The sequence below is a fragment of the Rhinopithecus bieti genome, unplaced genomic scaffold (assembly GCF_001698545.2).
Source record: "Rhinopithecus bieti isolate Rb0 unplaced genomic scaffold, ASM169854v2 scaffold_41913, whole genome shotgun sequence".
Classification (NCBI taxonomy): Eukaryota; Metazoa; Chordata; class Mammalia; order Primates; family Cercopithecidae; genus Rhinopithecus; species Rhinopithecus bieti.
This window is the reverse complement of record NW_016818964.1, coordinates 1,666,097-1,693,431: the sequence shown is the minus strand read 5'-3', so window position 1 is coordinate 1,693,431 and position 27,335 is coordinate 1,666,097. Positions and strand designations below refer to the sequence as shown.

At 52.3% G+C, this 27,335-nt stretch overlaps 1 protein-coding gene across 2 annotated transcripts in view; it reads left to right on the top strand.

Moving 5' to 3' along the window:
* The window catches only part of ITPK1 (inositol-tetrakisphosphate 1-kinase), a 182,341-nt gene that overhangs the window by 14,077 nt on the left and 140,929 nt on the right, over window positions 1–27,335 (top strand). Inside the window, exon 2 of one of the 2 annotated variants that reach the window (XM_017857901.1) lies at window positions 9,835–9,951. The exons of the other annotated variant lie outside the window; for it this stretch is intronic. Within the exon in view, the coding sequence (XP_017713390.1) occupies window positions 9,835–9,951 (117 nt within the window). The remainder of the gene's footprint in view (window positions 1–9,834; window positions 9,952–27,335) is intronic. 2 annotated transcript variants of the gene reach the window in all.

Sequence of the window (27,335 nt, the reverse complement as noted above, 5' to 3'; positions counted from 1 at the left end):
AAAAAAAAAAAAAAAAAAAAAAAAAAAAAAAAAAAAAAAAGATTTTAAAGTCCTAACATTCATCACGGGATCCTTGAAAAGAAAAGGAGTTATGTCCTCGCCACCAGAGGCTTTTGCCGCCTCCCTGCAGGAAAGTGTGTCCAGTGGCATTGGGATCGTGTTGGAGAAAGGTTTTGCTTCCTGCACAATCAGCTCCCAAGCACCCTTTTTATAACTTAACCTGGGCGCAGACAAGCTGTGGCCTGTGCTTGCGGAGATTTGGGTGCCCCATCCTCTGGCTGCTCTGGGGATGCCTGAAGCTATGGAGAGGCCAGTCCAGGACCCAGCTTCTGACCTTTGTCTACATATCAGGAGGAGCCCTCCTGGTGAGTAATGTGCCTCATTCTTTTGGGGGAGCTGACAGAGGTGCCTGTAGTGTGGAGCCGGTGGCAGGGGCAGGGGAATCTCCCTCCAGAAATGCACATAAGCCTGCAGTCACCCTGCCCTGCATTGTTAAGTGTTATAAGGACAGTTAGCTCCAGAAACAGCAGTGGCTCCTGTCTCTGGAGCTCTAGCTTTGTGCCTGACGTGGTGCTGAGTGCTAACATGTGGCTCTTTGAGGCCGTATGTGGAGACCGAGGCTCAGAGAGGGTAAGTGACCTTCCCGGGGTTTCATAGCTGATCACCCTGGGGGTGGGTTTTAAACATCAGTTTGCGCGGTGGCATGATCTCAGCTCACTACAACCTCCGCCTCCTGGGTTCAAGCGATTCTCCTGCGTCAGCCTCCCGAGTAGCTAGAATCACAAGCATGTGCCTCCACACCTAGCTAATTTTTTGTATTTTTAGTAAAGATGGCTGGTCATTCGCCAGGCTGGTCTCGAACTCCTTACCTCAAATGATCCATCTGGCTTGGCCTCCCTAAGTGCTGGGATTACAGGCGTGAACCACCATGCCTGGCCTCGGCTTCTTACTAGGAGGATGACTGTGGGTGTGTTTCGGCTCCTCTCTGGGCTTAATTTCCTTGTCAGTAAGAGGTGGCCTTGTGCTCAGGCATAGGAGGGGGTCAGCACATGCAAACTTCCCTTCTGTGCAGGACAGAGGCCATCTTTGGAAGGAAGATGGAGGAAGGTGGCCCCTCACTCACCTGTGTCAGGTGGTATCAGAGTAAACCTCCACTGTGGGGTGAGGTACAGAGAGTCACAATCTTAAAAGAGGAGTAATTTTTGAAAACCTTTGAGCCAGAAGAGGCCTTTGCAAATGAGGATTTGCAGCTCAGAGTGGCGGCCTTGCAGGGTCACACATGTAGAGCTTTGGGCTGACAGCTTCGCAGCCCAGAAGTACATCTCCTGTGGCCTCCAGGGAACCTCTAGGAGTGTGAAGAGGCAGGGTGTGTTCTGTTCTGGGCCATCATTGGTGGACCCCATCCCTGGCCAGGATGAGTTATTTTTGTTGATGGGCCCTGAGGACTCTCCTAGCCTTGCTGGAAATGCGGCAGGAAATTCTTTAGATTTGGGATGCTCTCCTGGGAAGGGTGGGGGAATGGGTGGGTGCCCCTTCCCTGACACAGCCATCTGGGACTTGGGCAGTTCTGTGAGTGCCTCTGCATGAGCTTCAGGCTGGGACCCTGTGGACAGTGAGACTCATGGACTGGGCCACATGGCTGCAACTTTGTTTCTGTTGCTGTGTGCTCTGGTCCTCTCACTCTCAACCAATAGATGTAGTGAGTCACTGGGGTCTCCTCAGCTAATGATCTGAGCAGAAAGTTGATTGTATGGCTGATTCCTAGAGTCACAGGGATGGATGGGTTCTGACATGAGCCTCGGTGCTGAGCGGGTTCGGTAACAAAGGGGATGTATTGGTTCCTGAGTCAAATCCTTGGGGCATTCTGGCTTCAGGTGCAGGTAGACTCGGGCTCAGGCGACAGTCCAATAGGGCCTGGTCTGTCTGTCTGTCTTTCTTCCCCCCGCCCCCTCCCTGCTTCCCTGGTCTCTTTTACATTGGCTTCATTCTCAGGCGCATGTGGTACAAGGCGAGTCCTCACCCTCAACCCTTATTCTCAGCCAGGCACTGTGGCGTTCCTTAGGTGTGTGATCTCATTCGATCCGCATTACAGCCCTGGGAGGGGGGTGCTTTTAGCATTCCTGTTTCTAACAGAAGGGCTAAGTAACTTGCCTGGGGTCACACAGCTGGTAGGGGCAGAGCTGGGATTCAGAGCTGGTCGGGTTGGCTCCAGGGCCCCCCATCCCTCATGCTGCAGGTCCACAGGGACGGGGATTCCTTCTGGTGGCCTCTGATTTGTCAGCCTGGGCCACGTACCTGTCTCTGAACCATTCTCGCTGGGGCTGGGGAATGCAGTGCCTCATTCCCTTCTACGTGGCCTGAGTGTGGGCAGGGTGAATCCCCAAAAGAATGCTGTGGGGGGACTGTTCCCCAGAGGCAGGGGAGGGATGTTTGGCAGCTGAGGTGGGGGTGGACGTGCTCCCTGATTCTGGGCTTCAATGGCTGGCCAGAGTGAGGCTGGAGGCTGCTTTCCCTTAGCTTCCAGCTCTGGAACTGGCTTGCAAAGACCTGGACAGGGCCTGAGGGTTCGCGCACAGAGTCCAGGGCCAGGACCTTGTTCCCAAGAAGGGAGTGGAGGTAGCCCCACAAGTCTGAGCCCCAGTCTGGCCTGCCCTTTGCTGGGCGCCTCTGCTTGGGGTTCCAGAATTCTCAGAGGCGGCTGGGTGGGAGTGCTGGTGGGAAGCTTTGGAAAGGAGGCTGCTCGGGCCTGTGGCTGGGTGGCCCGAAGCGGCTTCTTGGACCCCACCTTGTAACTCAGTTAAACCTGAGTCTGGCTTATTCCCATGGCCAGCCTGACACAGGCAGAATCTGAGGGTCCTGGCTGCGCCTAGCAGCCGGCTGGGTGGGTGGGCATACTGGACGGCTGATATCCTATTTGTGGGCTGGGGTTTTTCAGGGCCTTGGGAAAGACTGCCTGAGTTCTGGTAGAAGGACCATGTCTTCCCTGCCCCGCTGTCGCTGTGCAGAACCTTGGTGTTTTGACACTGAAGTGTTCTGGAGCTAAACAATCTTGTGTTTTGTAAACACAATTAGCCTGTTGCTGTTTGACCCTGTCCTGCTTGGGAAAGGTTGAGAAGGTGTCTTTCTGCTGGATCCTGGGAATTCTGAGAGCCTGGAGCAGCTGTGAACTAGTGGCTGGGGGTTGTCGGAGCTGGAGGGGAGTGTTGGTCGGGGGAGGGCCACTCCTGTCCAGGATGTTCTGCTCTGATGTACTAAGCCAGACCCTGGCCCCTCACAGCTGAGCAGGCCTGGTGGGAACTGCGAGGAGGACATGCTGGACTATTTCCACCCAGAAGGGGAGAGGAAATGAATGGTGAGTGGCTGGTGGCCACAAACCCAGGATGTTCCATACCTCAAGGCCCCAGTTCTGAGGGCCCCGGGCAAAGGAGCTGGGCTGGAGGTTGGGAGAAGTGCAGGGTGACAGGCCCTGGTTAGAGTGTGGGTCCCTCATGGTTCCTTTCTGAAACGAATGGGGCAGGTGAGGGCAAGGCCTGCTCAGAGCCCCTTGTCCCGGGCCTGCTTACCTGCTGTGGGCGCCTCTGCTTGGTGTTCCAGAATTCTCAGAGGTGGCTGCATGGGAGTGCTGGAGGGAAGCTCGGGAAGGGAAGCCACTCTACCCTGCCTTGGTTGTGGCCGCATGGACAGCCCTGAAGTAGCTTCATGGGCCTTTCGGTGCTGCACAAGGTGGCAGAAGCTGGGAGCAGTGCTCAGACCCCTGCTCTGCCGTTTAGCTGTGTGGCCCTGCACCATGGTCTCTATTTGAGGGCTCCTAGCTCAGAGGCTCTGGGAAATGAGTTTGGGACCCATTACTTCTGGTTTAGCTGGTGGGGCTGGTGGACCTGTCAGGTTGGACAATGAAAACCTCAGGGAAGCACTTTGGTCGGGTCTGTTAGGTTACACTGTGAGGAGGGGTTGCTGCTGTTTATCCACTGGTGAAAACGGAAACCAAGTTCAAGAAGTTGGTGAGTTGACCCATGAAATGCCTTGCAGTTTCTTGGTGAAATGCCTTGCACATTTTTGTTAAAAAGTACTACTGACTGGGTATGGTGGCTCACGCCTGTAATCCCAGCATTTGGGGAGGCCAAGGCAATAGGATTGCTTGAGCCCAGGAGTTCAAGACCAGTGTGGGCAACATGGTGAGATCCAGGTCTCTTTTTCTTTTCTTTTCTTTTCTTTTCTTTTTTTTGTTTTGAGATCTGGGTCTCTTTAAAAAAAAAATTAGTAGGGTACCGTGATGCGTGCCTCTGGTCCCAGCTACATGGGAGGCTGAGGTAGGAGGATCAGTGGGAGGCTGCAATGAGCACTTATTATGCCATTGTAATCCAGCCTGGACAACAGAGTGAGGCCCTGTCTCAAAAAAAAAAAAAAAAAGGTACTACTGTACGTGATCAAAAATCATATTAAGCATGGCATGCCTGTAGTCTCAACTCCTTGGAAGGTTGAGACGGGAGGATTGCTTGAGCTTAGGAGTTTGAGGCCAGCCTGGGCAACATAGTGAAACCCTATGTTTAAAACAAACAAACAAAAATCTCCAAACCAAATTATATAAAGGGCATATAGTGCAAAGTGAGTCTCCCTCACACTCAACTCTTAGACCCCAGAGGCAGCCACGTTGCCACCTTTTTGTGTGTTTTCTCAGATACGTACTGTTTACAAGCAGACAGGTATGAAGACAGATGCATGTAGGCACACACGTGACGGCCCTCCCACACTTCACTTATTTTCATTTAATAAAGCTTGTAGATGATTCTATACCTACACTGACTTTGAACCGTCAGTGTTCTGCAAATAATATGCGCATATAACTTTACTTTTCTGTTCTGATACAACCCCAGGATCGAAAAAGAACCCTTGTCAGTTATTTCTTGGAGTTCTTGGCCTGCCGGCTTGTGCTTTCTCTCTCCTTCTCTGGGTCAGCTTGGGCTGCTGTAACAAGTGTCACACACTGGGTAGTTTAAACAGCAGACATTTATTTCTCACAGGTCTGGAGCCTGGAGGTCCAAGACCAAGGTGCCAGTAGATTTGGCTTCTGTTGAGGGTTCTCTACTTGGCTTGCAAACAGCTGCACTCTCACTGTGCTCACTCTCACTGCGCTCACTCTCACTGCGCTCACTCTCACTGCGCTCACTCTCACTGTGCTGCACTCTCACTGCGCTCACTCTCACTGCGCTCACTCTCACTGCGCTCACATGACAGGAGGAGAGACAGCATGCTCTGTTCTCTTCCTAGAAGAGCACTAATTGCACCTTGGGTTCTCTACCTTTGTGACCTCATCTAACCCTAATTACTTCCCAGAGGCCCCAACTCCTAGTATCATCACATTGGGGATTAGGGTTTCAACCTCTGAATATTGTGAGGACACAAACGTTTATAGCCCATGGCATCCCTCCTGGCAGTGCAGAGGTTGTGCAGCACAAGTCACTCTCCCCCCAGGGCTAGGCTGGGAGGGGCTTCATTCAGCATGTGCAGGTCCCCTACCTCCTGCACCAGCCCTGGGCATGTGGCCCCAGGACAGGTGCTGTTTGGGAAGGAGGCCATCAGGCGTGCTGGCCCGAGTCTTCTTCCAGGCTTCTGAGTCCAGCCTGGCACCCAGGGCAGGTGGCTGAGCTTGGGCAGGTGGGGACCTCCCTTTCCTCATCTGAAAATGGGGGTATCAGTGCCCAGTTTTGGGGTGGGTTGGGGGATCAGAAGAGATGCAGACTGAATTGGTAGAGGTGGTTTCTAGCAGATAATGGCTAGTCTGATTACAATTTATGTTCTTTTCAAAGCTTTTTTTTTTTTTTTTCTTTTTTCTGGCTAAAGATGTGTTTTAGAGGCGGTCCTCATCTCTTATCTCTAAACTGATCTGAGAGAGGGGCTGCTGCTGTGGACTCTTGCACTAGGGAGGATTGATCTTGGTTGATACCCTCTCACCTGGTACTCTCCCTGCCTTGAGCCCAGCTGGGGCAGGGAACTGGGGCCTGCTGCAGGCTGGTGAGGGTCCTCTCCACAGCCCAGCCAAATCTGGGTTTCCTCAGCTACCTCCCCTGGCTTCTAGCAAAATCTACCCTCCCTGAGTCCCATATGCTTCTGGGAGGGACCCCCCACCAGCCAGCCCTTGATTCACGTTGAGCCCCAGCTGAAGGAAATGAAAGGGTGTCATGTTTTTCCCGAATTTTTGGTCCTCTTTTTTTTTTTTTTGAGACGGAGTCTCACTCTGTCACCCAGGTTGGAGTGCAGTGGCGTGGTCTTGGCTCAATGCAACTTCCGCCTTCCGAGTTCAAGCAATTCTCCTGCCTCAGCCTCCCAAGTAGTTGGGACTACAGGTGCCTGCCACCACGCCCAGCTAATTTTTGTATTTTATTAGAGATGGGGTTTTACCATATTGGCCAGGCTGGTCTCGAACTCCTGACTTTGTGATCCACCCTCCTAGGCCTCCCTAAGTTCTGGGATTACAGGCGTGAGCCACCGTGCCCGGCCTGGTCCTCTCTTAAGACAATTTAACATCATGAAATAAAATTTCAAGAGACAAATCATCCTTCTACCCTCCATCCATTTCCTTTCTGTATATTCTCTCCCCTTTTGTATCTAATACTCAGAGAGTTGAAATCCTCGTATATGGAGCGTTTTGATTGCTTTCTGCACCCAGTGTTGTAGTGTCAACAAGTTCCATGTTTATATAGTCTTTAGACTGTTCCTTTTAAATTTAATAGTTTATTATGAAAATAATACATATACATAAACATGCTTATAATAAAATAAGCATCTCCCTCCCCGTTAATACCAAGTATTAACCATGATTAACTTATAGCTGCTCTTGTTTTATTTCCTCCNCCTCCATAGCTTATACAAACTTCCTCTTGCACTATGTGTGATTGGGAAGAAGAAAGAATAGAGGAGATCTCTTCAAAGCAAGAAAACTTGCTTGGATTGGGGGACTGAGCTTTCAAATGACAATCTGAAAGAAACTAATAGAAATGCCACTGATTGAATAATCTTTAATTGATGAGATCAAGTCCCCCGCCATTCCATCATGAATAAAACTGAGGAGTTTAGAGCAAGGTGAGGCTCATCATAAAAATAAAGTTGCATGCTTTTACATATCTGGGTAAAAGACTATGCATAAAGAGCCCAGAGTTATAGTGATGGGGTTTCCAAATTTTCTGGGACATCCAGTATTATCTATAAATAGTTTATCCCATTGTCCTGATAATCTTAACTTTAACTTAGAAAAGATGAAGATTATCCAAAGAGTATCATCATTTTGGAAATTGTTAATTTTTTTAAGAAAAGAACCATCATGCATTTCTCAACTAAAAGGGAATGTTGCTCAACACGTAGAAAACATATAATGTAGGCTTCTCACCAGCAAGTGAAACTTCTACTCCCACTGCCTTTGGAGAAAGAAAATTTTTCTCTTGGCTTACTTTTAAATAAAAAGAAAAAAAAAAAGAAAATCTTCTATACTACATATATACTACTCCCAACTTATGAAGAGAAGGTAAGTGCCCAATATAAATATTGCAGCTAAAGAAAACCAGAAAGAATGAAAATTATTACAGAGTTAAAGTTAAAATGTCCACAAAAGCCAGGAGAGCAGAGCCGATCTTAAAATGGAATTCGGGGTGCAAAGAAGCATATTAAAGCGTCTTATTTCTTTACTAGATAAAGACTACAAGATCCATGCTTTTCTGTCCTCAAATGTTTCCCAAATCCCAGAGAAGCCTGGCTCTTTTCCAGGGTGGGAATTTGAATACTTTAAAGAGTGCACAACTCGAGATGCAGCAAAAGATAAACAGCCTTCTATTTATCTTAGGTCAGCATGAAACTTGAAATTGCCATTGCAAAAAAAAAAATAGTAAACAGACGATAAAAGATAATTTTCCCTTTTAATGGAAAGAAATGCAAAATAAAATAAAGCAGAGGTATGATCTTACAGTTTCAAAATCAAGGAGTAAAATATTTTTAGTGATAATATGCAATTTTGATGAGGTTTCAGTAATGCAAGGACTGCTGGCAGCCTACAAATTTTTGGTGAGCAATAGGGTAATCTATAATGAGAGCCATAGAGATGTCTCTGGTCTCTAAACAGCAACACTATTATCCAAATTCTGAGAACTAACATAAAAGAATTCAGAAGAAGCAAATGGCTATCTACACGAAGATATTGACTATAGTCTTTCCTATACTGCCAAAGCAAATAAACAAAAAACTCAAAAACTAGAAACAACTAAATGTCCAAAACAGGTTTATGACATATTAACATAATATTCTGCTTCCTTGAAATTATTTTCAATGCAATCCATATAAAAATATGAAACTATATTTTTTATATATTGTTAAATGGAAAAATAGGATATCAATATGTACCTATCCTCTTTCAAAAGACATGAAAATGCATGCAACATGAAAATAATAAATACAGGTTTACTCTATAGCAAAGTTCCATTTTCTTACTTAAAAACTCCTTGATATTGTTTTTGTGATTTCAATAAACAAACTATTCTGTCTCTTCAAAAGCATATTTTTTAAGAAAGTCCTTTCAAAAAGCAATTTTCTCTGATATAAATCCAGAGGGTAAAACTACAGTGTAAAGAATTCTCTTAAAGGGAGAAAACTTAGAGATTAACAAAGAAGAGAAGTAAAATGGTTGGAGTGGACAATATTGTCCGGGAGAATCCAGTCTCACTAGTAACCATTTCTTAACACACGAAAGCCAGGTGGTCTAATTTTTGTATTTTGTTTCTTTTTTTTTTTTTTTTTTTGAAAGGGGCCTCGCTCTGTTGCCCAGGCTGGAGTGCAGTGGCGCTATCTCGGCTCCCTGCAAGCTCCACCTCCCGGGTTCACGCCATTCTCCTGCCTCAGCCTCCCGAGTAGCTGGGACTACAGGCGCCTGACACTATGCCTGGCTAATTTTTTTGTATTTTTAGTAGAGACGGGGTTTCGCTGTGTTAGCCAGGATGGTCTCGATCTCCTGACCTCGTGATCCACTCGTCTTGGCCTCCCAAAGTGCTAGGATTACAGGCGTGAGCCACTGCGCCTGGCCATTAATTTTTGTATTTTTAGTAGAGACAGGGTTTCACCATGTTGGCCAGGCTGGTCTTGAACTTCTGACCTCAAGTGATCTGCCTGCCTTGGCCTCCCAAAGTGCTAGGATTATATGCATGAGCCACTGGGCCCAGCCCACACTTGGCTAATTATCTTTTTTTGAGATAGAGTTTTGCTCTTGTCACCCAGGCTGGAGTGTACTGGCGGCAATCTTGGTTCACTGCAACCTCTGCCTCCCAGGTTCAAGTGATTCTTCTGACTCAGCATTCTGAGTGGTTGGGATTACAGGCACATGCCACGATGCCTGGCTAATTTTTGTACTTTTATCATATTGACCAGGCTGTTTTCTAACCTCTGACCTAAAGTGATCCACCCACCTTGGCCTTCCAAAGTGCTGGGGTTACAGGCGTGAGTCACCGTGCCCAGCCAATTTTTCCCATTTTCTTGCTGTTGTAGATACAGCTGCATTGGACATCTTTGTGACTATAAATGTCTTCCTTCCCTTTCTGATTCCATTACGTGTAGGTAAAAGTTTTTATCAGTTATTGTTGCATAACAAACCATCCTAAAAACTATCGGCTTTAAGCAATAAGCAGTTTTTCATCCCACAGTTCTATGGGCTCTGCTGCTTAGCTCTGGTCTTGCCAGGAATCCCTTGTATGTGTGCAGTCAGCTTGCAGTCTGGTAAGGGGTCTCTGCCCTGGGGCTTGGCCTTTGGCTAACCGAAGGCGCTGGGCATGACCTGGCCTCCTCCTTGGCTTTCCTCAGGCTGCTGGACTTGTTCCTGACACTAACAGTGGATGTTTCCAAGGCCTCTGGAGGCCCGTTCGCGTTTCTACAGTTTGTTGGCCAAAACAAGACCCAAGGCCTGCTAACGTTCAAGGGGTAAGAAAATAAACTTTACCCCTTGGCAGAGGTGGCACAAAGTCATTGCAAAGGGCCTGGATACAGGGAGGGTCAAGCCCTGGGAACATGTCTGCACACGGAGTGTGTGATTTGGGCCTGTGCATTGGCCAGCAGCCCATAGACCTTTCCCGAATTAGTACCTGGCAGGTGCCCAGATGGTGTTGGGCTGGGCATGGGGAGGGGCGGAGAAGTCGGATTCATAAGGAACAACTGTCGTCATTCAGAAAGCTTTTCTGAGTGCCTGCTGTGTGCCCAGCTCTACCGAACCAGGTATTATCAGTCCTGGTCCTCCAGGAACTTGGCCTTCGCTGACAGCGAGAAGGCTCTGTGGGTGACTGACCAAGGGACTCAGTGGCGTCAGTGTCCTGTGTGGTGGTGGGAAGTTTTGTTCCTGGATTGGGGCCTGGTGTTATCTGTGTGGCAACCCCCAACCTCCATGAAGAAGTTCATTTTTCTCAGCTGGAAGAGGAGGATGTTAGAACATTGGAGCCCGTACGTTCTAGAACATTCGAGCCCCTACATTCTAGAACATTCCAACTGAGCAAGCCCTTGGGATTTTCAGTGGGGAAACCAGTGGTGAATCTGCAGCCAGGACTAGCTCCTGCGCTCTCTCCTCGTCGTGCTGCTGGGTGCCTATGTCGTTTCCAGATTGCATCCAGACCCAGGATTTCCTGTTGTTGTTCTTCTTGTGTGTTTCTTCACTAGAACAACTCCTACATCCCCCGCAGAGCTGTTTACAGACATCTGTCGACCTCCCTCTGTGCCAGGCCTCGTGGTGCATGTGGCCTCATGGTGGCCGAGATGGACAAGGTCTTGTCATTTGGAATTTTAGTCTTTGAGGGCTATGGGGAGGGTACAGACATGTCAACCAGTGACAGGGATGAAAATGAAGTGATAACAGTGATATGAAGGGGTCTGGGGACTGTCCTCACATAGTCAGAGAAGGCCTTTCCCAAGGAGAGAGCTGTGGCTGCCGCTGACAGGTCAGAAAGGAGTCAGCTGCAGGAAGCTGGGGCTGTATCATCTCAGGCAGGGTAAGCGGGAATAGCAAGTGCAGAGGCCCTAGGGACTCGGGAGGGAGCCAGAGCTTGGTGTGTTGGTGAGCTGTGGCTGGAGGACATGGTGGGGCAAGGCCTGGGAGGACAGGTCCGTGGGGAAGCAGGCAGGGCCAGGTTTCTCAGTGCTTTCCAGGCCCCAGCATGCAGTTTGAGTTTATTTTACAGGAGGTGGGAGGCAAAGGCTGTCATCAAATTACCCCACAACATAGTCCATGAAGTACTACTCAGCCATGAAAAACAACACAACCACGTCCTTTGCAGCAACATGGATGCAGCTGGAGGCCATTATTCTAAGCAAATTAATGCAGGAACAGAAAGCCAAATGTTGCATGTTCTTATAGATGGGAACTAAACCTTGGGTACATGTGGACACAAACATGGGAACAGTAGACACTGGGGACTACTAGAGGGAGAAAGGGAGATGGGGGCAAGGGCTGAAAAACTACCCATTGGGTACTATGCTCAGTACCTGGGTGATGAGATCATTCATAACTCCAAACCTCAGTGTCACATATTATACTTGTAACAAACCTGCACATGTACCCCTGAATCTAAGATAAAAGTTGAATTTATGTAAAAAAAAAAACCTAGTCTGTGACTCTAGGTGACCCTTTTAAAAGCTTTGGGTGGTGCTGATAAGGCGCCCAGGCCTATCTATGCCTGTTATCCTTTGATGATATTAAATGAACAGCATTGCTCTCAGTGTCCCTGGGGCCGTGCTCAGCCTCGAAGACCAGACACGACACGACCAGATGCCTGTGACTGTGCCCTGGGGCAGCTTTATTACTCCCCATCCTTCCAGCTGCCTGCCACAGGGCCCAGAAGCTGGCTTTGGAATCAGAGGGACCGGGTCAAACTTGCTTCTGCTCCTGTCTAGCAAGTTGTGGAGCTTCTCTGAGACTGTTTCTCTGTCTGTAGGATGAACAAAGCACTTCTTAACTTCAGTGGTTGGTTTGTCAGTTGAAATAATTATTAATGGTGTAAAGTTCCACTGCCTGCTAGATGTATTTACAGATACTACAAATAACCCATTGTAGGCCCCAATCAGCAGTGGATGGTATTACTGTGGTGGTGGTACTGTGGTCTGGGTTTCAGACACCATGTGAGGTGCTGGAGTACTGAGTTCCTCCCACACTCCGGGACACCATTGCTGGGGAGTCAGAGACAGGAGGTGAAGGGTTAGATGAACCCTGCTCGAGGAACAGGGCAAGTTTCTCTATCTGGGAAGACAGAAGAAAGCTTTCCGCGGGTGGTGACACTTGAGAGGTATGTTTGAGGGCGCAGGGAGCTTGTTCACAGACGATGGAAGGTAGTGGAGAAAGCAGGCAAGCCTGTGCCAAGGCGTGACTCTTTGGAGCCAGGAGTCCTCCAAACATGGACTCTGGGCATGTAGGGCCAGTGCAGGTGGGTGGCTGCGGGGAGCCCCTGGAAGCCTGGGCTGAGAGCCTTGAGGAAGTGGTGGGCTAGCTGGGGGAGGAGCACCTGCTGCCTCTCCCTGTGCCTGCAGTGGGTCCTGTCCCCACGCTCTGATTGGCAGGTGTGGACATACACATGTCAAGTGGTGAAGACCATGGAGCAGGCGGGTTCAGTGGCTCGGGTCCTGGCTGCCTCACTGGGAAGCTTGGTGGCCCTGGAAGGTCATTGAGTGTCCCTAAGCTTCCGCCAGGGAGACGATCGTAGGGCTGGTGTGAGGGGAGATGAGGAGTCTGTCTAGCACCCAGCACAGGGCATGCACTGATAACGTGATGGCTTCACCTAGCTCCCAGGGGCCGCAGCCAGCTGACACCTCCTTGGTGACTTAGCTGTATGGGTGGTGTGCGGCCTGGCACTGCTTGCTGGTCTGGGGGAGACGTCATAGGCTGGCCTGGGGAGGATGTCCCCTCTCAGCCTCCTCTGAGCCATGGACATAGGTGAGTTTTTGGAAAAGCCCATACCGGCGGTGATTCAGCTCTGCTTCTTGGTTCCTTCTGTCTTCTTTTTTTATTTTTTTGAGATGGAGTCTTGCTCAGTTGCCCAGGCTGGAGTGCAGTGGCATGATCTCGCCTCACTGCAAGTTCTCCTGCCTCAGCCTCCCAGGTAGCTGGGACTACAGGTGCCCGCCGCCACGCCCGGCTAATTTTTTACATATTTCATAGAGACAGGGTTTTACCGTGTTAGTCAGGATAGTCTCGATCTCCTGACCTCGTGATCCGCCCACCTCGGCCTCCCAAAGTCCTGGGATTACAGGCGTGAGCCACCTCGCCCGGCCCCTTCTGTCTTATTCTTAAGTCACCCACAGAGCGGCCACCTGCCAGTGTCTGTCTGCCAATCCCCTGGCCCACGGGACTGCGCTAGGCAGGGAAGAGAGAGGAGGAGGAGGCCCCACATATCCTCGGGTAGAATGGAGGAGGAAACTGAGGCTCCTCACAGAGGTTGACTGACCTCTGCTAGACCACCCAGGTGTAAGAGCTTGGATGCCCCCAGACCCTCCCTCCTCCCGGGAGAGGTGGAGCTGAGGCGGTAGGGGCCTGGCTGGAGCGCCCCAGGAGCTGAGAGAAGTTTAGTCTGCCTAGAGCTTGGCAGTTGGGGTGAGGATCCCTTTGAGGCCTGATTGCACAGGATCCTATAAGCCATACAAGCTTGGGCTTTGCCCTGAAGCCTGGGGAAGCCATAGCAGGTGTGTGAGGTTGGCTGCTGGGTGGAGGGTGGGGGCTTGTGGGATTGGGTGGGGGGAGGCTGCTGCGATTGTCCAGGCAGTGGTGGTCTAGGTAGTACGGTGGCGGTGGATATCAACTCTTCAGAGTCCATCCAGGTCTGAGGACTCATTAGCAGCTCAGCTACTCCTCAACTACTCAGGATGTTGTCTGTCTGGGGCCGGTGGCCTCAGCACTGCTGGTTCCTCAGCATCGCCACACACCCTGTATCCACGGACTCAGAATCTGTGTTTTAAAAGGGCCCCAAGAGGTGCCAGTATAGACGGCACATTCATGTTTGCAAACATTGGTTTAGGGAAACTGTTGACCTGAGTGCAGAGCTGAGAGGGGGGAAGGAAGGACTGAGGTCAAGGCCCGACTTCATGAGGAAGGGGAGGTTGGGGAGTGGAGGAAGAGGAGATGATGTTGGAGCACACAGACTTCTGACTGGGAGGAGGGCTACATCCCCCCACCCCAAGGGCGGCTTGAGGACTAGCACAGTTACAACACAGAGGGCCGAAACGGCCTGGCCACCGGGGCCAGGGCAGAGAGCTGGGCTCTGCAGGGCAGCCCGCACACCCCAGCTTAGCTCTGCCCTTGGAGGCCCTAGAACCCTGTGGACAGTGTCCGTTGTCCTTTCTGCTGTGTCCATGTAGGCGTGGGTCGTGTCTGCTCCACAGATTGGGTATTTGCCATTGTGCTGTCAGCAGATGAGTGTTGAGCCCATGTGGGCCTGGACTGGTCACAGAACGGCATCCTGCTTGTTGAGGAGCCATCCTGGTGAGGGGTCATGTGGTAATGAGCATGTGGAGAGCTGGGGGCATCATCGTGAAGACCAGGTGAAGCGGCAGTCGGATCTGGGACAGAGGTTCCTCTAGGGAAAGACCATTGTGGTCTGGGGCGCCCTGGCTGGGGGGTGGGTGAGTGTGTGACTGGTGGGTGCGGCTGAGGCAGGGGAGTGCGCTTTTCAGCCTAGCCCCCTGGCCTGAGCCCTGCCATGCTGGAGTCTCCTGGTGCCTGGAGGCTGAGTCGAATGCAGCGGGGCTGGGCAGAGGGTGCCCTGGCTATCATGGGGTGGAAGCTTGGTTGGCCCAGTGGGCATCAGCCAGGACCACATTAGGCCCAGCTTTGGCTGGGTTCCCCACAGGCTCTGCCCGTCAGCTGTGCCCAGCGGCATCCCTGGCCTCCACCCGCTGAATGCCAGTACTACTCTCGTCTTCCAAGAATGTCTGCAGGTACTTCCAGATGTCCTCTGAGTGGGGGTAAAATTGCTCCGTTGAGGACCAGTGCTGGCTGAGGGTCCTTCATCATTCCCTTCTGGTCCTAGCCTGGCTGCACTGCCACCTGGTGAGCTCTGTTTCTAGGCAGTGGGTCAGGCCTGCTTTGGGGGCTGGCGTGCTGTCCTCCCTCACCCATGTCAAGGCCTGTGTGGCTGTGTGCTCACGTGTGCTTGATGTGACCTGGGAGTGAGAGCGCCTGGGTTCCTGCTCCAGGCTTCTGTGGTGCCGTAAGGACCTCAGGTCTGGGGGTCAGGAGGCCTGGATGGAAAATCCTGGCATTCTGGTCCTTGTGGGGGACCCTGAGCCTCGATTTTTGCATCTTTGGAATGGGGCTGTGGTAGCCTTTCCATGGGTGCTGGTGGAGGCTGGGAATGCCAGTGTGCCCACCCTCCCCATGCTGGGCTCAGCGTGGGTGCCTGGTGACAGTGTGTTAATCTCCCCCTGACTTGACTTCTTTGTGAACTCAGATAAGTCCCTCTCAGTTCTGGGCCTTGCTTATAAAAGGGTTCTTGGGCTCTCTTCTGTGTAAAAACCGGGGGCCCTATGAGGTGGAGAGTCTAGGGGACAAGGGAGCCATGGGGGTTGGACACCGTGCCAGAGCCTGTGGTACTTTAAAATCAAGGCCCAGACCGAGGGTCCCAAGGAGGGCCAAGCAGCAGTCGAGGTCCGAGTGCACCCGGCCTGCCAGTGCTGCCCAGGAGTGGCACCTCCCGTCATCCCTCAAGCCCAGCAAGGACCCAGTGTGACAAGAGCATGGAGGTTGGACTTGGCAGAGCTGGGTTTGCTTCCTTGCTCTTCTTTGACTAGCTGAATGGTTCCTGGAGCCTTTCTGAGCTTCAGGTGCCACATCTGAAGACTGAAGAATGCGGTTAAATGGGAGGCAGGGAGGAGCTCGGGGAGGAGCTGATGACACTGACTGGATGCCACTATGTGCCAGCCTCATTCATTCCACCCTCCGGCAGTGTCCTGAGTTACACGCCTGGCCATGCTATTTTCCAGACGGGAAAACCGATATGTAGAGCCCAGCATAGGAGGGACACAGCAAGTGAAGCCATCCTTGTTGACATTAGCTGGTTGCTCTTGGCATTTGAGTCTGAACATCAAAGGCCTTGAAGATTAAAAAGAGAGAATGAAGAATGATGTGCCTGGTGCCTTCTTGGGAAGAGCCCGAGGCCAGCTGTGGAGGGGAGCAAGACTGGTTCTGGGCTGGGCTTCCTGGCCTGGTGCTTTCCTGGGCAGCTGGAAGTGCTTCTGTGGGAGCTGTCTGGCCCTGGCGCTGTTGTTGGCTTCGTTATTTTTTTGCCTGCAGGGGCCTGAGCATTCTGTACTGACAGTAAAACATTTGTTGGACTGGTGCTGTAATCACACCGCAAGGGACACTTGAAATTATGTCTGTATTTGGGAAGCTAATTTTAAAGAACTTTTTCTCTTCATAATTATATGCAATCAGCCAGCTAGTGTTATTGGGGATTCTCTTTTTCCCTCCTCAGCTGAGAGGCCATCTGCCTTCCTCTTCCGGCCTTTCCTCCCAGCACATGGTGAGCCATCTCCCTGGGAGAGGGACCACCGGCCCTTGGCTGCCTGCAAGCCCCAGGGAAACCTTTCCACAGTGATTGCGGAGGAAGGGATGAGGAAGAAGAGCAGGGGAGGACGATGGGGGCCTCTGGCTTGGCTACAGGATGGGTCTGTTTTCAAGATTGGAGGCGCAGGTTGGTGATGGAAATGATGGAAGGTGATGTTTTGATTTGGACATTGAAGCAGCCAGGGCTCTTGTTGAATGCAAGTGACAGAAAATCCAGTTCAGATGAGTTTCAGGGGAAAAAAAAAAAGGCATTTCTTGGCCCAGGTATCCAAACTGGCACAGGAGTCGTCTTACCCCTCAGGTCCCCAGACATTCCTCCTGTCCCTGGAGTTTTATTCCTCATCAGGAAGAATTTAGTTCCAGAAAACGCTGACCAGAAAAGAAAAGAAAAGCCCCCATTGCCCACCCCCTGCAAATGGGGCTCATTTCTCTCTATCTGAGTTCTGATCCTGACAAGTAGGGTTTCTCCAGGATGGTTGCTAGCACACCAGTCAGGGATATGGGCTGGATGTTTAGGGTTGGCACAGAGTGGACTCTGGATTGTCCTTCACGTGGGAGGCATTCAGGTCAGGAGGATACACCATGTGCTGGCCCTTCAGGTCTCGGTCCCACTGCCCTTTCCAGCACCCTGGGTTCCTCCGTGTCCTTCCTCTTGGAGCGCCCTCTGAGAGGATGGTGCGAGGAAGAGGCTTCCGATGTTGTCCATGGTAGGCAGGGATGGGGGCGTTCTAGGGGCAGACAGCATGGGCAGGTGGGCGGAAGTGTGAAAGAACCGACCCGTGGGGGCAGGGCAGGAAGCCCGGTGTGCTAGGAGCAGATGGGGCGAGACTTGCTGGGTGAAGAGGTAGACACCTGCTGCAGAGGCCCGAGTGGTGGGGGTGAGGGAAGCCCAAGGGGTGAGTCTGGGCAGCGGCTGGGAGGTGATGAGCTGCGTTTCAGATGCAGAAGGTGCAGAGTGTGTGTGCAGGGACAGCAGGGAGGCTGCCTGGTGGCCTGCTCCGCAGAGCTGTGTGTCTCAGGGAGTGGGAGGCCGCCCGTGCTGGCCTCAGTTCTTCTGCCCTTCTGGAATTCTGCATCCTTCTTTTGACATTTCTCTCTAATGCCCAGGGTCCTGCCTCTTGGCTTTGGCTTGGTGGCAGCTGTGACCCCCTGCGTGGGGCTCTGAGGGCTTCTTCCAGCTGTTTGGGGACTGTAGCCATGGCTCCCAGCTGCAGAGCCTGACAGGCCTGGACGCCGGCAGGAAGAAAATGGGGGGTGTGCCCATCTGCCAAGAGCTGGCTCTGAGGCTGACTCTTGGCACTGGGGTCCTCTGAGGCCCCAGGCTCATTCTCACCTCCTCCAGAGGCCCAGCTGACCTACCGTTCTCATGAGCTGCAGTCCTGTGACCCAGCTGATTTCTGTCTCATTGGTAGAACCCTTTAGAGGTGGGGTGGGGCTGCTAAAACATTAGCCCTGCTTCCTTCCCCACAGATTGGCCTCTCTTCCCTGCCTGTGGGCATCTGGCATCTGCTTGAATCCTTCTTATCACGGGGTGCTCATCACATCTCGACTGCCTTCCTTTGGAAGCCAGCAAACTCTTCCTGTGGTTGAGCTGAAATCTACTTCATAGGAAGGGTTCCTTCTGCCTGGAAGGTTTGCTATTGGACAGAAGGACTGTCAACCCTGTGGAGAGGGGAGGAAGAGGGTGCCGGCTCCCCCGGCTTCTGGGCTGAATTGACCCAGGGTGTGTCTATTCCATAGCGTCCTGACATGCCAGAGGCTGGACCTTAGGAAGTGCCTTCTGGGACCTTCACTTCAGGCCTGCTCAGGGGCTGCTCCTCAGGTCTTGGGGCCCCTGGGGCAATGGCACCCATCTTCGGGCCTCCTGGGGTCAAGGTTTGAGGGAGGATTGGGGCAGCAGGTGGTTGGGTGGAGAGGCAGCTCTGTCCAGAACGACCCTCTTCCAGAAATCCCGGAAGCCTCATCCCCAACAGACCTGGTGCCCCCCCCCGCCCCGCCGCCATAACACAGGTCCCTTTTCTCCCCAGGAAGTCACACAGTGCTGTGGGATGAGGAGGGTTTCCTGACAGATTTGAGGGGAGCGGGCCTGGGTGGGGAGTGAAGGAGCCTGGGAATTACTGGTATTTGGATGGGTTTAGATTGTGGTTCTGCTTCTTATCTGCTGTGAGTCTTTGGTCAGGAAACTGAACTGCTCTGAATTTCCCCACTTGAAAAGAGGTGATGGGCTGGGTGCAGTGGCTCACATCTGTAATCCCAGCACTCTGGCACTCTGGGAGGCCAAGGCAGGAGGATTGCTTGAGCCCAGGAGTTTGAGACCAGCAACTTAGTGGGCAACATAGTGAGACCCTGTCTCTACAAAAAATAAAACAAGAGGCCTGGTGCAGTGGCTCATGCCTGTAATCCTAGCACTTTAGGGGGCCAAGGCAGGCAGATCACTTGACGTCAGGAGTTCAAGACCAGCCTGTTCAACATGGCGAAGCTCCGTCTCTCCTAAAAACACAAAAATTAGCGGAGTATGGTGGCACACGCCTGTTGTCCCAGCTACTTGGGTGGCCGAGGTGGGAAAATTGCTTGAACGCGGGAGAATCGCTTGAACCCGGGAGGTCAAGGCTGCAGTGAGCTGAAATCCTGTCACTGCACTCTAGCCTGGGTGACAGAGGGACACCCTGTTTCAAAAAAAAAAAAAAAGAAAAAGCAACCGTTGTACCTACCTAGTGGCTGCTGAGATCCAGGCAGAGTGCCTGGCCCTCACTAGTCCCGCCACCACCTCCTGTGTCCCTGTTTCCGCCTGGGACAGGGAGAGCAGGCCTGGGCGGGGAAGGAGAGAGCCCGGGGATTACAGGTGTTAGCCTCTCGTTTATTTGGGTCATGCTCAGGCGCCTGGAGTTCTCTCTGAAACTGGAAAGTCTCGGGTAGCTGATGAAGCACCACCTGTTTTAGGGTCAGGTGCCTGGGCACCGCTCATGGACCTCAGGATGAGCCCAAGTGTCAGTAATTATCACCCAGCTCCCCAGTTTATAGTCAAGGCTTCCAGGCCTGGAGCCTTTGGTCTCCAGCACCCAGTTCCCCCACATCCCTTCCCTGGGCTTCTTCCTCCCGATTCCCATCAGGGACCCCTGTGGCCGTGTAGGGCTGTACCCAGTGCCTTTTGGGAATCTGCAGGCACCGTGCGAAGCTGAATGCTGGGCTCCTCCCCATCGACTCCTCATTGACTGTTGAAGCCCCCTACGAACTCCTGACGAGTCCTCATTCGTTCCTGCCTGACACGTGAATGCTTCCAGGTGGTGTCTGAGAACCCTAGGATGGCAGAGCTGTGGGAGCCTTTGGGTTGTGGTGGGCAAAGTAAGGCCCCTGCCACTCCCCACCAAAGACAGCAGGTCCTACTCCTCAGAGCCTGTGAATGTGCTGCCTTGTGTGGTAAAAGAATGTGACGTGACTACAGATGGGATTTTAAATTTTTATCTTTTAGAGATGGGGGTCTCACTATGTCGCCCAGGTGGGAGTGCAGTGGCTATTCACAGGTGGGATCAGAGCACACTGCAGCATCAAACTCATGGCCTCAAGTGATCCTCTCACTTTAGCCTCCCAAGTAGCTGGGATTATAGGCACGTGCCACTGCTCTTGGCTTACAGATGTGAATGAGTGAGTGGTCTTGAGATAGAAAATGTTCCTGCATTACCTGGGTGGGCCCAGTGTAATCACAAGGAGGCAGGAGGGTCAGAGGAGATGTGACAGTGGAAGCAGAGGTTGGGGTGTTGTGGCCACAAGCCAAGGAATGTGGACAGCCTGTAGAACTAGAGAAAGTGAAGGAATCGATTTCTCCCTGGAGCCCCCAAAAGGAAGCCTGCCTCTGACCTCAGAACCCTAAGAGAATAATACGTTTGTGTTGTTTTTAGCCACTACTCTTGTGATTTGTTACAGCAGCAATGGGAAGCGAATACAGTGTTCTCCTACCCTGTTCTTCTCAGGGCTTGCGGGTGAATCTGTGACTGAGAAGGGAGGGACTGGGTCAAGGTCAAGGCCAGAGCCCATGTGACCTGACACCTTGGGACTTTCCTTTGACCTGCCATCCTGAAAATATCTGAGGGGCCAGGGAGATATTCGAGTAAGGGGCCTTGTGGTTTAAGTTTTCTGAGATGGGGTCAGGGCTGACTCATGCTTGTGGCCGGGGGGCCCAGGAAACCCCAGTGCCCATGACCTGGTCTTTGCCTCTGCTTCTCCTGGTGCTTAGCAGGCCTTCTCCAGCATGCTCTGGCAGCTTCCCTCTCCCTCCCCTCCAGGGCCTGGCTCACACAGCAGCTCTACTGAGACTTCCCTGTGCCTCCTCTGTCCCCCAGGTGTTTGTCCTATTTAAGGGCCTGTGGCACACCCGCCAGAGGGCGTGGCATGTAGTCCACTGGTCTGCCCTGTGGCAGCTAGCATCTCAGGGCAGGGTTTGCGGTTTGGGGTCCGCCTCTGCTCCCAGGCCAGCCCAGTGCTTGACAGAGAAGACCAAAATCAGACCAGGAAACTCTCCCTGCCTGTGGTTGAAGGTGCAGCAGCAGGGCAAAGACAACTTAACCTTAAGAGCTTGAGATCCAGGGACCAGGAGTTGCCCCCAGCCCTTAGGCCAGGTAAGGAGTGTTGGCAGCAGAATTTGGGTGAAGTCTTTCAGTCTCCTCTGGAACACAGCCTTTCAAAGAGTGTCAGCATCCAGAACGCAGGCTGGGGACACAGGCACTTGTGCTGCTATTTTAGGAGCGTGGGGTACCTTGAGGATAGGTGCTAGAACAATTCAGGCTTTCCTGAGCAGGCTTCTCCCTCCCGCAGAGAGTCCAAGGGAGGGAAATGTCACGGGAATTTCTGCCTCCCTTCCCGCAGTAGCCTACCTCGCTCATTAGGCTGATACTAAACAACTTTGCATTCTTGGGATTAAGAAGCTGCTGTGAAGAGAACCAACTGAATCTTTAGCCCTGAGGCTGGCCAACTGACGGCGGCGATGGGCGAGTGGGGGTGGTGGGGAGGGGAGGAGGTGCTAGAACCAAGCCTGCCAGCCTGCCCCCACCACCTCCCTCTCCCAGCAGCCCTCTCCCCTGCTTCCCACAATTTAGGTCCCATCCCTAATTAGGGGAAAGAAAATTACTGCATCTGCAAGGGGTAGTAAAAGACTCAAAAACGATTTCAAGTCGAGAATTTTCGTACTAAAAAGTGGGGATGTCGAGAGCCATTAAGGGAATAGACTTAACATTTGTGATCAGCCAGAGGTCAGGATGATTCCCGATCTGAAGTGGCGACCCCTTGGATGTGGCAGAACACTGCCTCGCGTGATCTCCTGCCCTCGCCTGCCTTCCTCCTTCCTGAAAATTGAATCGAGGAGGGGAGTCTCAAAGGCATCTCAGTCCCTGTGCTGCTTTCAGCCCCTGCAGCTCTGATGACTTCTCCAGGAGGTGCCAAAGGTGGGTTACCCACTCTGCCTCTCACTCGTGTCCTGTTCACTGGGAAAAGCTGCTTCCAGGCACCCCTGGAAGCTGTTCTGGGTCTGAGGGAGTGCACTGACTCAGGCTGCTATGCCTGCACTGAGGGGCGCCTTGGGCTCTGCCTGCCTCCCCCAGGTGGGGCACCCAAACTGGGGGAGGGTCTTCAGGTAAGGTGGTTGGTGACTCCCCAGTCAAAGGAAAGTTGCCCCCACTCAATAAAAAAGACACACGGCAGCTTCCAGTTTATCTGGTTCTTCCCTAGAGCTGTTCAGACAATTCAAATGTTTGTACTGGCTTTAAAATTCTGTTCGTATGTTGTCTTTATATTGGGCCATTTCAGTTTCTGGCACTGTTAATAGGAGGAAAATCCAAATTACCAAATAATCAGCAAGTGAACCAAGATGCCACAGAGCAGGCAGGCAGGGGACACGGGACTGGAGCCTGGCCCAGAAACCTGGCAGCACTCGGGGAGTGTTTGCAGAGAGCCTGCCAGGCCCAGGGTCTGCAGGGGGCACAGGGATACTGAAATAAAGAGCCGTCTTTGGCCTTGAGGGGCTCGTGGTCTGATGCCAAGCATGGAGCAGTCTTCAGTGGAAGCCATGATTCCTGCCTTTTGATGAGGAGGGCGCTTGAGCTGCTCTTGGTGGGTGGGCAGGAGTTTGCCAGCTGAGGAAGGGTGCCTGGCAAAGGCAGACTTAGGTCAAGCCTTGGCATTTGGAGATTGGGGTCCCTTCTGGGAGGGTTTGAGAGGCTGCCGCTGCCTCCCCCTGGTGTCTTCCAAGCTGCACCTCCAAATGCCTGCGTGGCAGGTTTTTTGCTAAGAATTTGGGGCTGTAGACACAAGGCACAACTGTGTCCCTGAAAGAGTGCTTGTTAGTCAGGATAGGCCAGGTTAGGCTGCAGTGACAAACAGCCCCGAGAGGCCAGAGGAAACAGGTTTACTCACAACTCGTTCAGCATGCACTCTGGATCCAGAGACTCTTGGGGGCTGTGATCTGCCCTGCAGTGGCTCAGTGTGTATCCCACTTCTTAAGTTCAGCACTGTGAACGTTTGGGGCTGGATAATTCTTTGTTTTAGGGGCTGTCCTGTGCATTACAGGGGCCCTTTCCTTACTGGATTCTAGTAGCACTTTCCTCAGTGTGACAATCAAAAAGGTCTTAAGGTGTTGCTGAATCTCCTCGTGGGGACACACAGTTGCCCATAGTTGGGAATCAGCGCTGGCTGAAAGTCCTCTTCATCAGTTGTTTCTTTCTGGTTCCTAGCCTGACTTTGTCACCACTCAGCCAGCGCTGTTTCCAGGTGGTGGGTTTGGCTGGCTCTGCTGGTGGGTGGCAGCCTCATGTGCTTCCTTGTTGCTGAGGTCGGGGAGGCCTGGGTGCTGGCAATGGAATGCTTCTTCCGGGAGGGGACATGGTCACCTCTATTCATGTCTCATTGCCCAAGGCAAGTCATGTGGCCATGCCTAACTGGGGGCAGGGACAACACAGTGGCACTGAGTGTCTAGGAGGGAAATTGCCAGCTTTGGTGGCCACCATTGATGTTCACCACCAAGCATTAGCCTGGTGGGGTCAGTGCTATGGAACCCAGCAGCCTTTCTCTCTGCCCAGTGCTGGGTGTGGGCAGCTTGGGGTGGTGGGGCCTGAGGAGGGTGGGAGCCAAGGCAGGTTCTCCAGAGGAGCTGACCTGGGGGGTCAGGTGGTGATGAGGGGATGGTATTTGAGGAAGGGAACAGTATGGCCATCAACACACATGGGTGATAGGGGCCCAATCATCTGTTTAGGAGCCTGAAGTCCTGGGGAGACATCCTGGGCTTCTGTGGGGTACGGTGTGGGCCCTGTCCTCTGCAGGCAGGGAAAGGGGGACCATAACTTGGGGCTTTTTCCCCAGCGCCTGGTACCTGGAGATGCCAAAGGGTCTTGTTATTTGGGTGCCTGAAATCAGCAATTACTGAACTGTGCCACACATTGCTTGGATGAGGATGTGCCTGGCTTCCCACTTCCCTGAGTGGTTCTCGGTATAACTCTCCTCCCTTGCTTCTTCACCATTTCATGTACTTCACTTGCTGCAGCCCTCAGGTCCCCACACCTGCCCTGGGGAGGGCCTCTTGGGCAGGAAAGGTCATATCCATTTAACAGATATGAAAGCTGAGACCCTGGGCCGTTCAGCGGCACATCCCATGCCTGCTGCTGGTCATGATCCCTGAGACTTTTGTGCCCTGCTCTGCTGTGTGGCAGGCCTGCTGCTGGATGGGGTCTGTTATCCCAGAGTGTCTTGTGTTTACCTCCTGACGCCACACCTGGTACTGTGCTACAGTGGCCTGGTGGTGGCGTGGATGCCGTGGACGTGTCTCTGCTCCGTATCACTCTTTTCTACTTCTGCTCTGATCCTTTTTATTGTTTTCTCTTATCCCCTCTCCCTCAGTGCTGGGTCATCCAGACTAATTTTCATCATCTTCAGAAGTGGTAACCACTGTTACTCACAGGGCCCCTGCTGCTCAGCGTCCAGTGACAGAAAGCTTTAGCTGGCTTGAGCAGAAATCTGCAGCTGAAGCTCCAGAGAGGACGAGCCCCACGCGGCCGGGTCTGGCCAGGGAACCTGCCCTCCTGGAGCCCTCTTGGCCCTTTCTCCTGGTTGGCCTTGGGCTCATCTGGATTCTCGCCACATGGAAGCAGTGGTGTCCTCCAGCATTTCCAGGCAGTGCCATTTGCACTGCAGACAGTCCTCCAGGACCCGTCTGGTAAAGGACCAGGACCGGGGCTTGGATCCTGCTCCCGTCCTGCTGCTAAGTGAGGTGCCAGGTCACGTACCCACCCCTGGAGTGGCTGTGCCGCCCCCAGTCATGTGGACTAGAGGAGGCGCAGTTCTGTAAGGGCAGGAAGGCAAGGTGGCAGGGCAGAGCACAGGTCACAAGACCCCGTCTCTGGCGTGAGCCAGTTACTGTGCCAGGCCTGGACTCTGCTTCCCTTAAAGCCCGTGTGGGATGAGTTCTAGGATTCTCCCATTTTACAGATAAGAAAACAGAGGCACAGGGTACAGAGGGATCTGGTTCCATGTTCTGCTCTCAGGGGCTCACCCACCTCCTCCCCTTCCACCTACCTCCCGAATTATGTTCATCTAAGCCTCTGAATGCTGCAAAGCTCAGTCCTGGGCTTGTGATCACTTCTTGGTACCACCATGGTTGAACAATGGAGTGCTACTGCCTTCCTGTGATGTTCTCTCGTCTCCTGGGCCTGGCGCAGTTCCTCGGTCTGTTCCTTCCAGATTGTGAGCCTCACAGCTATTTCTAGTTCTTAGGTTTCCTTTACTCCTGTTCCCGAGACCTGTAAGGGCTGCCCCCTACCCGTCTTATGTCCTCCCCTAGCAAATCAGATCCTGCTTCCACTGGTCACAGAGAAGCCCGTGGAGTCGCTCTTGTGGACAAGCAGCTGTCCCCATACCCAGCCGCTCCTGAGCAGCACCCAGAGCGTGATGAACCCTGAATTCTTCCCAGGCCCTGCCCCCAGACCTCCTGGATCGGAGGCTTCAGGGTGGCCTCGAATGAGGATTTTTGACACGCCCCAGTGGTGGTTCTCAGGTTATCTGCCCTGGCATTTGGGACCCACTGGCCCATGGGTAAGGGCTGGGCTACCAGGTGACATCCTGGGCCTCGGAGGCGTGCCCCACCTTTATCCTCTGTCCTGCGTCTCAGACCCCGCCCCCTGAGAGGGCTTTATGCTTCCAGAGCCCTGGACACCCCTTGGGGAGGGTGCAGGACTCACCTTACTCCTCTATAAGTACTCTTCCCAGCACCTGTCTGTAGTTACCCTTCAGTTGCTCTGCCAGATGGCAAATGCTGCCTCCTCCTTGAAGCCTTCTCTTATTGCCAGCCTCATCCCCTGAAAGCATCAAGTCATTTTGTGAGTATTTTAACTTCCTTAAGGGTTCAAGCTCCTTGGACTTCCGGGGAGAGCCTTCCTTGTGCAAAGCGGATCCTCCCTTCATTAATAATCCAGCTTTTGGAAAAGCATGTTTATACTTGGCTATTCCTATTTTATTAATATTAATATATTAATGTAATATTTATCAAGAAAATGACAGTTTAGAGCCTATAAAATTATTCGCAGGTGCAGGATGTTTTTTTTTTTTTAAGATGGAATCTCGCTCTGTTGTCCAGGCTGGAGGGCAGTGGCCCGATCTTGGCTCACTGCAACCTCTGCCTCCTGGGTTAAAGCAATTCTTCTGCCTCAGCCTCCCAAGTAGCTGGGATTACAGGCACCCGCTGGTATGCCCAGCTAATTTTTGTATTCTTATAGAGACGAGGTTTTACCATGTTGGCCAGGCCGGTCTCGAACTCCTGACCTCAGGTGATTTGGAAGGCCCACCTCAGCCTCCCAAAGTGCTGGGATTACAGGGGTGAGCCACCATGCCCGGCTGAAGGTTTTTAATGAAACTTAAAAGTTATTAAATTGTAGGCCAGGCACAGTGGCTCATGCCTGTAATCCCAGCACTTTGGGGGGCTGAGCTGAGTGGATCACTTGAGGTCAGGAGTTCGAGACCAGCCTGGCCAACATGGTGAAACCCCATCTCTACTAAAAATTGGCCGGCGTCATGGCGAACGCCTGTAGTCCCAGCTGCTCAAGAGGCTGAGGCAGGAACCCAGGAGGTGGAGGTTGCAGTGAGCTGAGATGCCACTGCGCTCTAGCCTAGGCGATAGAGCCACACTCTGTCTCAAAAAAAAAAAAAAAAAATTAAATTGTAACTTTTATTGTTACCTTCCCTATAGTTTTGAGGGTAGCATATATGTTCATTGTAGAAAATCTCGAAAACACAGGGAAGTAGGAAGAAAAAACCACAGCACTTTGTTGGCATCACCCAGCCCCGTGGCCACAGTTAACACTACAGCCCACGCCCCTCAGTCTGTTTTCCAGGTACTGGACCGTTTCCATGGCCTTAGAACCTGTAGCGAGTTCTGGTGGTCCCCGCTGCAGGCCTCATTTCAGCTCCTCTTGGGGCAGCAGTTGGAAGCTTTTCACGATACACCCTGAGCTCTTCTGTCTTGTGTCCTCCATTGATCAATTGCTTTGTGCTTTTATCAAGCATCTATTTAAGAAACAATTTAGGCCGGGCGCGGTGGCTCAAGCCTGTAATCCCAGCACTTTGGGAGGCCGAGGCGGGTGGATCACGAGGTCAGGAGATCGAGACCCTCCTGGCTAACACGGTGAAACCCCGTCTCTACTAAAAATACAAAAAACTAGCCGGGCGCGGTGGCGGGCGCCTGTAGTCCCAGCTACTCGGAGGCTGAGGCGGGAGAATGGCGGGAACCCGGGAGGCGGAG